The 17,934-nt window shown below is 43.2% G+C and overlaps 1 protein-coding gene across 15 annotated transcripts in view; it reads right to left on the bottom strand.

Moving 5' to 3' along the window:
* Nucleotides 1–17,934, bottom strand: part of mbnl1 (muscleblind-like splicing regulator 1) — a 51,730-nt gene that overhangs the window by 25,951 nt on the left and 7,845 nt on the right. For 10 of the 15 annotated variants that reach the window (XM_081724035.1, XM_027033172.3, XM_081724034.1 and 7 more), the window contains exon 3: nt 6,048–6,795. In XM_081724035.1, coding sequence (XP_081580161.1) covers nt 6,048–6,221 — 174 coding nt within the window. In that variant the 5' untranslated portion in view covers nt 6,222–6,795. The other 5 variants (XM_027033175.3, XM_027033171.3, XM_027033173.3 and 2 more) reach the window with 5 other exon arrangements.

The raw sequence follows: 17,934 nt of genomic DNA, 5'->3' as shown, positions 1-17,934 counted from the left end.
GAGAGAGAGAGACAGTGTTGTGAGGTGTGAGGTCTGTACCAGTGTGAGGTGACTGATACTCAGTGTTTCTGTGTTCCATCCTGGTAGATGTTCACTAAACCACAACTGTGATTATTCCATACTGACATCAGAAACATAACCAGCTATTTTGGTTTTTCACTCACTTAATCACCATATGTCCCACGTCCTGTGGCTCTTACACTGTCCCGTGTCCTGCTGCCTGTGGCTCTTACACTGTCCTGCGTCCTGTGGCTTTTACACTGTCCTGCATCCTGCTGCCTGTGACTCTAATGCTGTCCCGCGTCCTGCATGTCTGCTAGTCCTCCTGTCCATTCTGTCCTGCCATTTTGGGACTTTCAGATATGCAGTGCCGAGCCCTGCCTCCTTCGTCATGATTGGTTTCAGATGGCGCACAGAACCCACCGTGCCCTCTACAGCAGATCTGCATCAAACCCAGATGTCACAACAGGACTGAAAGCTGAAAGAAAAAGTCCCATCGCTCCACCCCTTCCTCACCCCAGGCAAGACGTTGCTAAGCGCTCTCTCCACATACAGCCCGGGGCCGCAGATGTCACATGGTGCAGCTGAATCAAACCTGAGCCGCAGAACGCACCATGCACTGTGTAGTTTTACCTACTCAGAGTTCAGCTCGAGAGACAGAGAGACAGTCAGAGAGACAGTGAGAGAGACAGTAAGACAGTCAGAGAGACAAATAGACAGTGAGCCAGAGAGACAGTCAGAGAGACAGTCAAAGTCAGAGAGACAGTCTAAGAGACAGTGAGAGACAGTGAGACAGTCAGAGAGATAGTGAGAGAGACAGAGAGACAGTGAGAGAGACAACCTGAAGAAGCAAAACAAGGTCTCTTTCTGGATTTTACACAGAGATCATTCAAACAACGTCGACCTTAAAGAGAAGTCAAAGCCATAGAAAAGAGAACAGGAAGGAAGAACAACTTAGCGCTGGGGGCCGGAATATTCTAGAATGGTGAGAATATTCTAGAATTCTTAAGAAGTAGCTACTCCCTAAAGTAACTGAAATGGAATGGAACATTCTTTTGGCTTCCTCTATGACATCAGCGCATTCTCCTGGCCTTTGCGCCAAGCTGGAAGTCTGCTGCCGTGAAAATCACTTTGGGAAGAAATGAAATGGGAAATGTGGTTGGCTGGAGAATATCCGAGCGTTCGACTGTGCCTCTAAAGTGAGACGCAGCTCCAGGCACAACGGCACATGTAATGATGTATAATGATGTTTAGATTTGAGCTGTATTTGTGTAGTGGGGTGTATGAGTATTCTGCTGGCTGTATGATTATAGCTTTCCTAAGTGTGTGAGGCTCCTCTGAGAATTAATTCAGTTACAGAAATAACACAACTATTTATAAGGAAAAGAAAGCGTGAGTTGGTGTGACAGGGAGTGTGTGTGTAACCTGCTGTGCTTTTCTCTCTGGTCATGTGATATCTGTTCTAATTATATGCTTTAAAAGAAGGCCATCCTCTGTTTCTTACTGTGAGTCTCAGAGTAGCATGCACACACACACACACATAGGCGCGCACACACACACACGCACATACACACATACGCGCACACACACATACGTGCACACATATGTGTGCACGCACACACACACACACAAATATCATATATGCTCCTTAAGAGAATTTACACAAATCTAAAACCTTCATTTTGGACCTTCGATGGATCTCGTCAGAGCAGAAGTAGCTGACCCTGTACAGGAATGTAGCTGACCCTGTACAGGAACGTAACTTACCCTGTACAGGAACTTCTACAAAATGGATCTGTACATTCTGTACATTGTGTACATATATACACAACCATATACATTGTACATTGTGCATATAATCATAATATACATATATTGTACATACATTGTTAATATATTTTGTACATATATAGAATATATATATTTCTCTTGCATATAAATATTTCACATATATAGAATATCTATATTTCTCTATGCATATAAATATTTCACATATATAGAATATCTATATTTCTCTATGCACCCCTGTTTTCTTCTCCTCAGTTTGGACAGAGCAACCATTTCCCTGCGAGTTATACTGTGTATGACTATGTATGTGACAAATAAACCAAACTTGAAACTTAGCTGACCCTGTACAGGAACGTAACTGACCCTGTACAGGAACTTAGCTGACCCTGTACAGGAACGTAACTGACCCTGTACAGGAACGTAGCTGACCCTGTACAGGAACGTAACTGACCCTGTACAGGAACTTAGCTGACCCTGTACAGGAACGTAGCTGACCCTGTACAGGAACGTAGCTGACCCTGTACAGGAACGTAACTGACCCTTTACAGGAACGTAGCTGACCCTGTACGGGAACGTAGCTGACCCTGTACGGGAACGTAACTGACCCTGTACGGGAACGTAACTGACCCTGTACAGGAACGTAGCTGACCCTGTACAGGAACGTAACTGACCCTGTACGGGAACGTAGCTGACCCTGTACGGGAACGTAGCTGACCCTGTACGGGAACGTAGCTGACCCTGTACAGGAACGTAGCTGACCCTGTACAAGAACGTAACTGACCCTGTACAGGAACGTAACTCTGGCTGCATTTTGGCTGCCATTTTGGTGTGCCACATGCTATGGGATGCTTGCACCATGCTGGCCTGGTTCTCATTAGGGACGAGGTCATTCAAACATCGCTGTCTCTCGCCATTCAGATGCCTTCATGAACTTTCTCTCTGTTCAAAATAACTCCATCTCTCTCCTCTACACCTCCACTCCATCTCTCCATCTCTACCTCTCTCCTCTCCACCTCCACTCCATCTCTACCTCTCTCCTCTCCACCTCCATCTCTACCTCTCTCCTCTCCACCTCCACTCCATCTCTCCTCTCCAACTAAACTCCATCTCTCCATCTCTACCTCTCCACCTCCATCTCTCTCCATCTCTACCTCTCCATCTCTCCTCTCCACCTCCACTCCATCTCTCTATCTCCATCTCTCTCATACTGTCTCTTGTAATTTTTTGTGTAATTATTTTTAACATTGTTGTCTTGCTGCTGGCACTTTTCAATTTTTTCTTAGTATTCATACACCTTCTCTCTCTCTGTCTCTCTCTCACTGTCTCTCTTTCTCACTCTCTCTGTCTGTCTGTCTGTCTCTCTCTGTTTGTCTCTCTCTCGCTGTCTGTCTGTTTCTTTTGTTCTTCCTGTCTGTCTGAGCACATTGTTATTTATATAGCAGTGGATAACAGATTTATCACTCTGGCAGATGGACACAAAGTAGCTGGACCGTTTGTGTGTGTGTGTGAGTGTGTGTGTGTGTGTGTGTGTGTGAGTGTGTGTATGTGCCCTGGACATTGACAGCTAGAGTCAGCAGAAGCGCAGTGTGCTTACATCCACACAGTGAGATCCAACCCAGCCAAGGAAACTATTACACAGAGTCTGAACTTGTGGTATAATATGGTATACACACGCACACGCACACACACACACACACACACACACACACACATACATGCACACACATGCTGGCTACAAACCAATCACTAGGCACTTGGACAATGATCTTCTGTCCACATCTGCTTTGAGATAATTCCGTCAGACCACTGTCTGTCTTATATGTGCATGCGCACACACACACACACACACACACACACACACACTGAAAGAAAAATAGATGACCATAGTATGTATGTGTACATGTGCACTGTTGTCACAGTACATATAAGATGTAAGACACGTATGTTAAGGGAGACACCTGGACAGCTGCCAACATTTCACAGCAGACCTGTGAAGTAGCCTGGTCAACCACACAGCCTCCCTGTCAGTTCAGAGAGTGTGTGTGTGTGTGTGTGTGTGTGTGTGTGTGTGTGTGTGTGTGTGTGTGTGTGTGTGTGCGTGCGTGGGTGTGTGGGTCTGGTTGTTTGCTTTCCTCTCCTACAGCGTAAAAATAGATGGAAAATTACAGAGTGGCGTTCCCCACTGCTCTGTGAGGAAGTGGTGCTCTGAGCACACACACACACACAGACCAACACACACAGAGACCCACAGGCACACACACACATGCTCACACACATGCACACACACAGACCCACACACACACACACACACACACACACACAGCCCAAATGACAGGGTGGCACAACTGTATCACAGAACCAAGCAGCCCCAGTAGGGAACAGTGTTAATGCAGCAAACAGGGGAGTGGAGGATCCTCTGTCTCTCCTGGACAGCCCCCGGTCTCTCCTGGACAGCCCCTGGTCTCTCCTGGACAGCCCCTGGTCTCTCCTGGACAGCCCCTGGTCTCTCCTGGACAGCCCCCGGTCTCTCCTGGACAAACCCCGGTCTCTCCCTCCTGGACAGCCCCTGGTCTCTCCTGGACAGCCACCATCTCTCCCTCAACCACCCCATTTACACGGCAAACCGGCAGGGCACCAAAGGTTGGCAAAGGCATTCCAACACTGTTGGATCCAGCGCGACTCAGATACCAACACGCTGTGGAGTATGGCGGCCTGACTGCAGAGTGCCACCATGTCTGAGCCCGGAAAGCGTGGAGTGAAGGAACATCGCCGAGTCACGCCTGCAGGCAGCCTCGTGTGGCCATTCAAACGCACGTAAAACCACAGGAAATATGGAAAGAAAAGGAATTGTGTGGACAATGGCAGACATTTTCTACTGTTAGTACAAAACTTGTCAAAAATGAGAAACGTTCAGCCAAATGAGACAGCACGAGACAGCACGAGACAACACGAGACAGCACGAGACAGCACGAGACAACACGAGTTCTCCTTTTGGATGGCTAACAGTAGGAGGAAATGACACGTATCGATCAGGGCGGCACAATCGATTATTAACTGTTATTGCAACACTGGCCTTCACAGTACTGATATTCCTCATTTCCGCAGTGAGCTTTTGTTTCTTCTCTATGTGTTAAGCACGCTGACATCTGATATAATGTTTCTGTACAAACTATGCTGTCCTAATATCAACCCCACCTATTCACCAACTTCGTCTATTTAACAACTCCACCTATTCAACAACTCCACCTATAATCAGAAGCAAACCCCAGACCTCAGGTCAGCACATAATAACAACTTCTACTGGTACCACTGAAAACAGCCAGGAACTATTACCGCTATTACCAGGGATGTGAGACGGTTACCATAGCGATGCTCCTTCTCTGCATTTTATTACACATACTAGTGTTAGTAATTAAAGGTGCAGTCAGTCGCATTGGGGTGCCAGTTAATGATTCTAGAAACATCTGTGTATGATGGCAATTATTTTTGACGCGTAACACTAGCCTATATAGAGAATTAATTTGACACGTTCGTAATAAAGAACAAGTTTATAGCCCTTAGTCAAAAAACACATTATAAAAAACATTAAGCACATTAAAGCATCTACCAGATGAAAACAAACTTTTTAAATTTGCATTGTTGTCATTCTGAATCTTTTAAATGGTCATGTGTAGCTCCATGTATTCTTCTGAATTCTTGATCATTATCTACCTCAACATGATCGCTAACTACCTCGATGTGATCGTTAACTACCTCGATATGATCGTTGCCTACCTCGATACAATTGTTATCACCCTTGATATCTTTGTTTACCTCTATATGATTATGTACCTCCATACAATCATTATCTACCTCAATATGATCGTTATCTACCTCGATAAAATTGTTATCTACCTCGATATGATCATTATGTACCTCGATATGATCATTATGTACCTCAATATGATCTTTATCTACCTCGATATGATCATTATCTACCTCGATATGATCGTTATCTACCTCGATATGATTGTTGTCTACCTCAATACAATTGTTATCTACCTCGATATGATCTTTGTCTACCTCTGTATGATTGTTATCTATCTCGATACAATCATTCTCTACCTCGATATGATCGTTGTCTACCTCAATATGATCATTATCTACCTGCTCACTATGATGTCTCAGTTTCTTTCTCTCTCTCTCTCTGTCTCTCTCTGTCTGTCTCTCTCTCTTTCTCTCTCTCTCTCTCTCTCGGCGTGAGATGCATGCTTTCTTACCTTCAGCGAGTCGAAGCAGGCGATGACTCGGCCATTCTCCACCTGACAGCTCTTGGCGGGGTGTGCGAACTTGCATTCAGCATCCGAGCGCGAGCACGTACCCCTCTGATACTCACGACACACCTCCAATGTCAGCCATTTTGGATCTCGGATGTGTGCCATGCTCATTGCCATGGCAAGCACAAAGCAAGGTGTGTGTGTGTGTTTGGGTGTGTGTGTGTGTGTGTGTGTGCGTTCCTGTGTCCAAGGTCAAGAGGACCTGCTATTTGTATGTCTTGTTTCTCTGGAGTGTGTGTCTTGGTCTTGCTGGCTCAAACAACCAACGTGGAGTGTGTTATTCCTCAGTGGAGTGTGCAGGGTCAGGGGAGAGTCACAGAAGCACAGAAAATTCCCAGGCAGCCGGAAAAAAAAGGAATCCAAAAACTCTGCTCCAAGATTTGGGACGTTTTTCTTCTTCCTGACTAGCGTGCGTGCCGAAGGAGACCTGAAGGGGGGATAACGTTCCGAAGTAGCTCTGCTCCGGGACTGAAGGACGCACTGTCGCTTTGTGGAGCACTGGCGTTTTAGTGGCAGGTAAGGCTCCGTCCGTTGTCCTCAGGGGTCTTAGGGGAGGTCACGGGGTCAGAGGTCAAAGGTCAGGGGTCGTGTTTCTGGCCTGGCTTTGGGTAGCAAGCTGGCGGGAAGCAGAGACTGGCACTACAAGCGGATCCAAGCTGCAGCAAGAGAGGGCACTACGTTCAGTACCCACCTGTGAGAGAGAGAGAGAGAGAGAGAGAGAGAGAAAGAGAGTGGTGGGAGGAAAGAGAAACAGAGAGCAGGACATGAGGACCTCAGCCAGAGAAGATGTCTATGACTTTTTGTTTATATATAGATGTATGTTTTTGTATATATATAGATATAGATATATATTTCCCTATAAACCCCTGTTTTTTCTCCTCAGTTTGGACAGAGCACTCTCAAACCATTTCACTGCGAGTTATACCGTGTATGACTATGTGCGTGACAAATAAACCAAACTTGAAACTTGACTGCACACAGCTATACAGGATGCTAGGACATGTCTCCCTGTGCTGATGTATACGCTCAGACTACATGAGTTGTGGTCATAGTATACCACAGTATACCATATTACACCATATTATACCATATTACAGCACAGTATACCATATTATACCACAGTATACCACAATAAACCATATTATACCACAGTAAACCATATTATACCACAGTATACCATATTATACCATAGTAAACCATATTATACCACAGTAAACCATATTATACCACAGTATACCATATTATACCATATACCACAGTAAACCAATTATACCACAGTATACCATATTATACCATATACCACAGTATACCATATTGTACCATAGTTAAATCATATTATACCACACTATACCATACTGTACCATAGTAAACCATATTATACCACAGTATACCATACTGTAGCATAGTAAACCATATTATACCACACTATACCATACTGTACCATAGTAAACCATATTATACCATATTATACCACAGTATACCTTTCTTGGCTTTGTCTGTCTGTCTGTCTGTCTCTTTACACACTCAAAAAATGCTAAAAATTCACCGCAGGCTACACAACACCATCAGCTAGAGCAAATAAAGCATTGTCACATTCTCCTCCCTCACACACACACACACACACACACACACACACACACGCGCGCGCGCGCTTCACACAAAGCAGCCATTTACAAATTCAGCAGCTTCAGTACAGAGTCTGGAAAGTCAAATCAAATAGTATATCACTTACAGAGGACTATGCACAGGCCATGGTCACTCTATTTAAAGAGAGGGAGGAAGAGAAAGAGGGGGAGAGAAAGGGAGAAAGAGAGCGAGCAGTGGGAGGAAGTGCAAAGCAAAAGAGCGAGGTCATTTCCCCTTTCTCAGAAGTGTTGTATGACACTAACTAGCCAATCAGAACAAGTGATGTTGCAATAGTATTCTGGGACATGTGCCAGAGAGAGAGAGATGGAGAGAGCGAGAGAGAGCGAGAGAGAGAGTTCTGTATGCACAATTTCAATTCATATTGATTTACATTTCTAGCCTTTATAATTTGCTGCATATCACATTTGGTTTTGAGACAGATTACCATTCCTAACAAACACATTAGAACAATAACACACACACACGTACATACACAAGAGTGCAAGACAATGACCTCAGTCATAGAAGACTAATCCTTCACCTCACATGAATGCCTGTTGCTAGAATGGACCTTTGGAACTCAAACAGTAGGAGTGATAACAGTCAGGACGGCACAGCTGACCTCTGACCCTGCAGCAAGGATCTCAGTGCTGACTCTAATCATGTGATTTGTTTGGTTCCTCAGTAAGCAGGGGAACGGTTCTCCCTCTCTGCTCAGAGGAATGATCGTTACTGTGGCACTTAAAGGACAAACATGTGTAGACCTGTTACTGGATTCACATCACCGCAGTGCTGTGTGCTGTGACAGACCACATCAAGATAGAAAAAGAGAGAGATCTGTAAACCAGCATCCTACATTCAGGGTTTCTACAGAAACTGAAAATATTTTTATATTTGCTCAGGTATCAGAAACACTGAACTTTACCCCACTTCTGTAACCATATTCCTTTTGCTTGATTACTATTCAACTCTGACCTGTGGCTGATGGCTCCACCCCCCTTAAACCCTCCATTAGCCTCCTTGCAAATGTGGGCTTAAGTTACCAAATGTATCAACTCCAGTTTTTTGGCCACAGTTTGGGAACCCAGCCCAGAGCGGAGTGGGGGGTGAGTTCCCGTAAACAGCCGCGCCTGCACATGCACGTTGTTGCTGGAACCGTGAAAGGCGGGGCTTAAACTGACAAAGGCGGGGCTTTAAAAAATGGTTTCGCCAGTGTGATCACAATCTGCCAACATGTGCAGGCAATTCACCAGTCACCAGTAAAAACATCTCTTTTATGTGTCAGTTTGGGCAAATGCATCTAGCAACCAAGGAATTTATTTTGAATTACTGGCATCATTATATAAGGCAAAAACAAAAAAGTACAAAAATCAGCTTATATTTAAACACATGTTAAAAGGATCTGTCCAAGTGTTACAGCTCCTGCCTGTCAAAACTGTTAGTTTGGAGTGTTCATTTGCATTTTTGACATGTATATTGTTTCATGCTAATTCCTAAATGTCGTTATGGCAACAAAAAAAGGGAGCAAAACCAATATGACGAGATGTTGGTAAAACGTGTTCATTCATAAATCTGTGGATAATTATATACAGAACAGTTCTGTCACTAAGAGTATACTCACTGTGAATGTGTGTGTGTGTCTGATGGCAGGGACCCAGTGGAACCTTACCACAGGGGTGTCCTCATTTGACCGAGGGAGAAGCAGATATTCTGCATTACACTCCATGGCTCAGTGCGTGTGGACATTGTTCAGGTGTTACTAACTGGTGTACAGAATCAAGCACAGATCCACTCAATCTCTACACACTCTGAACTCTGACAGCATAAACAACTCAGGAATGTTAACCACGGCACTGTTGGAGGACGACACCTTTACCACAAATCACCCTGCTAGATCTGCCCCGGGCAACTGTAAGTGTCGTTATTGTGAAGCAGCTCAGAACCAAAGCAGCAGAGGGTGTGAACTCACAGAGCAGATCTGCCCAGTGCTGAAGTGTGTAGCACATGACAATCACCTGTCCTTTCTGACATCACACAACTAAACCGCAGCTATATTTACAGCATTTATCTGACACTTATCCATAGCAACTTATAATTATGTGTGAACACATCTTGAGTAATTGAGGACTAAGGGTTTTGTTCAAGGGCCCAACAGTGGAAACCTGGCAGTGGTGGAACTTGAACTGGCAACCTTCTGATTACTAGTCCAGTATCTGAACCACTGAGACACCACACACACACACACCACACCACACACATGTAACACAAACCACACTACACCCAACACACACCCTACACCTCACCATGCACAACCTTCTGATTACTAGTCCAGGACCTGAACCACTGAGACACCACTACCTCTATGTGCAACATCAGCACCAGAACTGTGTGTCAGGAGCTTCATGAAACGTGTTTCCATGGTGGAGCAACTGCACACAAGCCTGTGATCCAAGCATGCAGTGTCGGGTTTAGTGGCGTGATGCACACAGCCACTGGACTCTGGAGCAGAACTCTGTTCTCTGGAGTGATGAGTCACGGTTCACTCTTGGGCAGATGGGCCAACCAATCTGGGCTCTGTGAAAGCGAGGAGATCGCAACCTACTGGAACACAGAGTGGGACCGTAGAGTTTGGCGTAGGGATACTGGTCTGGGCAGAGTTGGACTATAGAGTTTGGTGTAGGGATACTGGTCTGGGCAGAGTGGGATTATAGAGTTTGGCGTAGGGATATTGGTCTGGGCAGAGTGTGACCGTAGAGTTTGGCGTAGGGATACTGGTCTGGGGCTGGTTTTCAGGCTTTGGGCCCCATAGCACCAGTGAAGGGTAATGTTGATGCTACAGCATTCACAGATGATTTATGATTCCAGTTTGTTTGGAGAAGACCCTTTCTTGTCCTGACCTCCACCCCACTGAAGACCTGTGACATGAACTGGAATGCTGATTGTGAGTCAGGACGTCTTGTCCAACATCGCTGTCTGATTGGGCATAGAGCCCACAGACATGTTAACAACAAACCTTTTCAGAAGAGCGGAGGCTGTTAATGTCATCTCAGGTTATGGAACAGGATGTCCAGAAGATCCATCCAGGGGTGATGTGTTAACACAGTTTTGGCCATCTGTATTTTATTTCAAATGTTCAAGTTACGTCAGTGAATGTGGTCACTTCTTTCTCAGCTGATGTCAATGACTCCAGCACCTAAAAGAATCAGAGTGGTGCAGAGTGCTCTGATACATCCGATACAGGAGGTTAGCAGGAACTGAAGCGAAGATGCCTCGTTAGCAAACAAGATCACAGAAAGGCCTGGAACATTCCCATATTGCCCGAGGATCTTAATTCAAAGGCTCAGACCAAACATGTTGTTGTTTTGTTGTTATTGTTGTTGTTGTTTGTGGTGCGTATGTATAATCAGGGTCGTGGGAGGCTCCTCTCACTGCAGTGGGGGGTTGTGGATAAACAGCGGGAGGGTATTGTGCATAGGCAGTCGTGTTCTCGATGACAGAGCCACGCTTCTAAATGCTCGGCGTGTGTGTGTAGATGATGATAGTCTCAACACGGGGAGGGTGGAAAGTAGTGTTACCATGGTGATGTGGTCAAAGTTAGATAAAACTCCTTTAGAGTGTGTTCAGCACTGACTCATAGTGAAAGACTGTGGTGATGGAACAGTTTGTGTCAGTCTCAGTTCGATGGTTGTTCAACCTGCGCCGTGGAAATGCACAAAATATCTGGTGAACACCACGTGCCACAGACTGAAGCCTAATGTCGTTACAGACTGAAACAACAGAGCACATAGACACACTGAAAGACAGACCATCTCTCGCACACACACACAGACATACACACACACACACGCACACACACACACTCACACACAAGTTAACGTATACCTGCAGTCATACTCCCACACATTTCACAGGAAGAAGTGAAGACCAGCAGAATGCAGGGGGAAGATAGATAGAGAGAAAGAGAGAGAGAGAGAGATAGATAGATAGAGAGAAAGAAAGAGAGAGAAAAGAGAAAGCGAGTAAAAGGGAGAGAAATACACAGTCCATGTGCTGTCTTCAGAGACGTCAGTTACAGAGGATCCATGCTGAACACACGCTCTGAAATATCCACATTTCAGCTGAGCCAGAGCTTCAGAACAGCAGCCACAGCAGACAAACGTGCCTGTTACACTGTAATCCATGAGGGGCTTATGTCACACACACACACACACACACACACCAGAGCAGACTCGGTCATGAACACGTTTACATTACCCAGGGTGACCAGCCCTGCTCCCGTCTCTGCACACAGCTCAAACCTCTGCCGACACCCGTTCCCAGCTGGAGAGCAGGCTAGGACATGCTAGGACAAATGACTCCTCAGGGAGTGACCTGGCTCTCGCTCTGACATTAAACTCGCACGCCGAGAGTTCAGCTTAGAAACCGCGCTGCTGGGCCCTAAAGGAGAAAATGCCGTGTCCCTACCTTTGGCCCGGTTTGGAACGGACCTTGGTCTGAACGCAGGTGCTGAACACAGAGCACGCAAGCATGAGCTCCTCTCCCTCTCACAGAACGTGATAAAACAGCCACTCTGACTTTCGCTTTCCTCCGTACATACACACATGCTAACACCACACCACGCCCTCCTAAAAGCGTGGCGCATAATACACACACACACACACAGAGACATACACACAGACACACGGTTCCAGGCTGTATTCCCTACGAAGTTGCTTCCATTCAACATGTCCACTGAACTTCACTGCATGCTAATTCAAAACCTGTGTCTTCAACACAACTTCAAAACACACACACTCAATGCAGCAATCTCCTGAAGCCTTCGGTGTCCAGCAACTCAGATGGCTTTCCTCACAAACAGGGAACGCTACAGCCACGCAGAAACCCCTCCACACGTACCACGCGTCGCTGGCCTGTAGCTCAGGTAGGAGAAGCCTACGGAGATCTACTCAGGGTTCTGACCACGTTAGCATATGTGCCGTGTTGAAGCCCAGGCAGCCTGACAGCGCCCCCTGAACTACCCCAGGCTCGTGTTCGGCGCGCAGTGTACGGGAGAGTGTACTTACATGGCTTCTGTTGAGTGAAGTGACACACTCGAAAAGAAATAAAAACCCTGCGTCAACATCTCCGCCTCTCCCTCTCTCTCTCCCTCCCTCTCTCTCTCTGGCGTGCTTCCTTTCCTCTCCCAGTTCTTACCCTCCCCTCTCCTGCCTCTGTGCCCGTCGTGCTCTCTCCTACTGACACAAGCACACTCTCTCTCCCTCCCTCCCTCTCTCTCTCTCTCCCTCCCTCTCTCCTTCCCTCACTCTCCCTCTCTCTCTCCCTCCCTCCCTCCCCGGTGGAATCCTGGCGTGTCTGGAAGACTTCTGCTGCCTCTGGTGAAGCCCCATATTAGGAAGCGGCAGTTAAACTTGTCACACCTAATTTACATTTGTGGGCGGAGAGTTCAGCCTGCACAACAGAGCATATGCAAAAAAAACCAAAAAACTTACACACAGAGAGAGAGAGAAAAGGAGAGAGAGAGAGAGAGAGAGAGAGAGAGAGAGAGAGGACTCTAAAGAGAGTTGAAAGCTCTGTGGCTCAACAGTTAACCAACCACGTGCTGTTTCTGTGTAAACATGTCCAAGAGGGGAAACAGGACGTGGGTCACACCTTCATTCTGCTTCCCTGCTTCTGGATACCTCCACAATACACACACACACACACACACACACACATGTGACAAACAAATGCACACGCATGCACGCACACACACACGGATGCAAGCGCAACACGCAAACATACATGTGCATACACACACACAGATGCAAACGCAACACACAAACGTACATGTGCGCACACGCACACACAAACACACACACACACACACACATACACACACACACTTGTGCACATACACATCCCTATTCGTTTGTCTCTATGGAATCATAGTTCTAATCTGACAAAAAGAACAAGAAAATCAAAGAAAGCAAAGTCACACATTTACCCAAGAAGAAAACTGTGTGTGTGTGTGTGTGTGTGTGTGTGTGTGTGTGTCAGGATACCAAGACATAACAAACTATTAGCCACAGAAATCCCGGCAATCCAAACACAGCCCACACACACACACTCACACACACAAAGCACTGCACTCCAAAGGTTTGCTGTATGAAAACATCTCTCAGCTGGCTTGGCAGGGAGAGGAATAGAGAAAAAACAGAAAGGAAATCCTTACCTCTCACATTGTGCTTCCCTGTGACCTGGATCTGAGTGTGTGTGTGTGCGTGTGTGTGTGCAGTGTGTGTGTGAGCGTGTGTGTATGAGCGTGTGTGTGAGTGTGTGATCAGATGCAGGCAGGAGGCCGCGACAGCACAGCCCCAGGCACCAACTGGACCATCAGAGCAAGCAAGAGAGGGAGCGAGAGAGAGGGGGAGAGAGAGAGAGAGAGAGAGAGAGAGAGAGAGAGAGAGAGAGAGAGAGAGAGAGAGAGAGAGAGAGAGAGAGAGAGAGAGAGAGAGAGAGAGAGAGAAGCCTAACATGCGTCTCTCCTTGTTTCTCTGCTGCGTGTGTGTGCGCGCTTCTCCGTCCGTGCCCGTGTGTGTGCGTGTGAGATCCAAGCAGCTCAACAGAGAGAGAGAGAGAGAGAGAGAGAGAGAGAGAGAGAGTGAGACAGAGAGAGAGAGAGAGAGTGAGACAGAGAGAGAGTGAGAGCATAAGCAACAGCAGTCTGTCAGCAGAGCAGCACTGCGCAGAGCATCCAGACCAGCAACCAATCATATGCAATCATAACCCCGCCCACCAGCACAAACCAACCCAGTAACCAATCATACGTAATCATAACCCCGCCCATCAGCCCAGACCAGGAAGTTCTGCTATAGCACCACTGGGAAGGGAGAAAGAGAGAGAGAAAGAGAGAGAGAGAAGGGAAGGGAAGAAAAGAAAGGTTACAGAAGAAAGAAAGTGAGTGGCTATATGAGATTACGTATTGCTTTTCCTCGAGTCTGTTCCCCTTCAGTAGCAGACACACACACACACACACACACACACACAGCTACCAATTCACATATGTTCTCTTTGTCTTTTTTTACTTCTCTGGTTCTATGTTTAGCGACAACGCTATGCACAATATTTAACCAAAGCAGACACACGTGCATATTTCCTGGTTTTCCTAATGTTTCCTAACTGTGCTTTCAGCCTGGGGACTCGGGGAGTGGGGATGAGCACAGCTGGGATTCCCAGAAGGCAGTTCATCTCTCCCCAGACCTCAGTTTCTACTTAATGTTCAGTGTAGTTGTTTAAGAACTGAATCGGATACATGTGTAGATTCCTCTGTAATTGTGTCCATTTATGGTTTATTGGCAGGTTAATAATGTGTTACCATCTTCACCGTATCTCTGTCTTTTGTGAAGCCTGCCCCCATTTGCCCTGTTAGTTCAGCTCCCTTTCTGCATAGTTGCTTGTATGCACATGTGTTGCAAAGTTCAGTTGCAGTAAAGTTTTTTTTTTCTTTTTTCCAGTAGTGGCTTCTGGCAATTCTCCTTTTCCATTGACACTACAGTATGCAAATCCTGAGCATCAGTAAGCATCAGTCTAACTGCATCCCTTTGTTCAACTCTGGCCCATGACTGATGGCTTATGACACGATTTATTACTGATCTGAGATAGCAGACTTTCACATCAATGTTTTAAATGTATTACTGTAGGACTCAATAGAATTTGTTTTATTGAGTTGTACTGTGCACTATTTACACAACATGTAAGGAATTAGAATGTATGGAATTAGACAGCATGTGCAGAAATTCACAGAGAGCTAGTGAGAGCTGGTCTCTACTTCAGCAGCTCTGTCTCTGTGTGTAATACCTGACATACTTTAATACTGTAGCTAAAGTTTTATATTTAACATTACACACTTTAATACTGTAGCTAATGTTGTTATTTAACATTACATACTTTAATAATATAGGTAATTTACATACTTTAATACTGTAGATAATGTTTTTAACATTACATTAATACTGTAGCTAATATTTTATATTTAACATTACATACTTCAATAATGTAGCTAATTTTTAATTTAATATTACAAAGTTTAATAATGTAGCTAATGTTTTATATTTAATATTACATACTTTAATACTCTAGCTAATGTTTTTATTTAACATTACATACTTTAATAATATAACTAATTTCCATACTTTAATACTGTAGATGTTTTTAACATTACATTAATACTGTAGCTACTATTTTATGTTTAACATTACATACTTCAATAATGTAGCTAATATTTTTATTTAACATTACATACTTTCATAATATAGCTAATTTACATATTGTAATACTGTAGATAATGTTTTTAACATTACATTAATACTGTAGCTAATATTTTATATTTAACATTGCATACTTTAATAATGTAGCTAATATTTTATATTTAACATTACATACTTTAATACTGTAGCTAATTTTTTTATTTAATATTACAAAGTTTAATAATGTAGCTAATGTTTTATATTTAATATTACATACTTAAATACTGTAGCTAATGTTTTTATTTAACATTACATACTTTAATAATATAGCTAATTTACATACTTTAATACTGTAGATAATGTTTTTAACATTATATTAATACTGTAGCAAATATTTTATATTTAACATTACATACTTTAATAATGTAGCTAATTTACATGCTTTAATACTGTAGCTAATGTTTTATATTTAACATTACACACTTTAATACTGTAGCTGATGTTTTTATTTAACATTACATACTTTAATAATATAACTAATTTATATACTTTAATACTGTAGCTAACATTTTATATTTAATATTACATACTATAATACTTAATCTAACATTTTATGTTTAACATTACATACTTTAATTCTATAGCTAATGTTTTAAATTAACATTATACACTTTAATACTGTAGCTAATGTTTTATATTTAACATTACATACTTTAATAATGTAGTTAATTTATATACTTTAATACTGTAGCTAACGTTTTATATTTAACATTACATGCTTTAATACTGTAGCTAATATTTTATATTTAACATTACATACTTTAAATCTATAGCTAATGTTTTAAATTAACATTAAACACTTTAATACTGTAGCTAACCTTTTATATTTAACATTACATACTTTAATACTGTAGCTGATTAAGTAAGATTTGAGTAAAATATCTGAATGTAATATCCAAGTGTAAGATTTGAGTGCAAGATCTGAGTGTAAAATTTGAGTAAAAGACCTGAATGTAATATCTGAGGGTAAGATTTGAGTAAAAGACCTGAATGTAATATTTGAGGGTAAGATTTGAGTAAAAGAGCTGAATGTAATATCTGAGTGTAAGAGTTGAGTAAAAGACCTGAATGTAATATTTGTGGGTAAGATTTGAGTGTAATATCTAAGTGTAAGATTTGAGTAAAAGAGCTGAATGTAATATCTGAGTGTAAGAGCTGAGTAAAAGACCTGAATGTAATATTTGTGGGTAAGATTTGAGTGTAATATCTGAGTGTAAGATTTGAGTAAAAGAGCTGAATGTAATATCTGAGGGTAAGATTTGAGTAAAAGATCTGAATATAATATCTGAGTGTAAGAGTTGAGTGTAAGATCTGAATGTAATATCTGAGGGTAAGATTTGAGTGTAAGATCTGAGGGTAAGATCTGAGTGTAAGATCTTAGGGTAAGATTTGAGTGTAAGATCTAAGTGTAAGATCTGAATGTAATATCTGAGTGTAAGATTTAAGTGTAATATCTGAGGGTTAGATTTGAGTGTAAGAACTGAATGTAATATCTGAGCGTAAGATTTGAGTGTACTATCTGAGGGCAAGATTTGAGTAAAAGACCTGAATGTAATATCTGAGTGTAAGACTTGAGTAAAAGAGCTGAATGTAATATTTGTGGGTAAGATTTGAGTGTAATATCTGAGTGTAATATCTGAGTGTAATATCTAAGTGTAAGATTTGAGTAAAAGACCTGAATGTAATATCTGAGTGTAAGACTTGAGTAAAAGATCTGAATGTTATATCTGAGTGTAAGAGTTGAGTGTAAGATCTGAGTGTAATATCTGAGGGTAAGATTTGAGTGTACTATCTGAGTGTAAGATTTGAATGTAAGATCTGAATGTAATATCTGAGTGTAAGATTTGAGTGTAAGATCTGAGTGTAAGATCTGAGGGTAAGATTTGAGTGTAAGATCTGAGTGTAAGATTTGAGTGTAA

This window comes from Electrophorus electricus, chromosome 11 (genome assembly GCF_041902795.1).
Source record: "Electrophorus electricus isolate QZ-2024a chromosome 11, ASM4190279v1, whole genome shotgun sequence".
Taxonomy (NCBI): domain Eukaryota; kingdom Metazoa; phylum Chordata; class Actinopteri; order Gymnotiformes; family Gymnotidae; genus Electrophorus; species Electrophorus electricus.
Note: the sequence above shows the minus strand (reverse complement) of the source record. Positions and strands in the feature narration are given on the sequence as shown.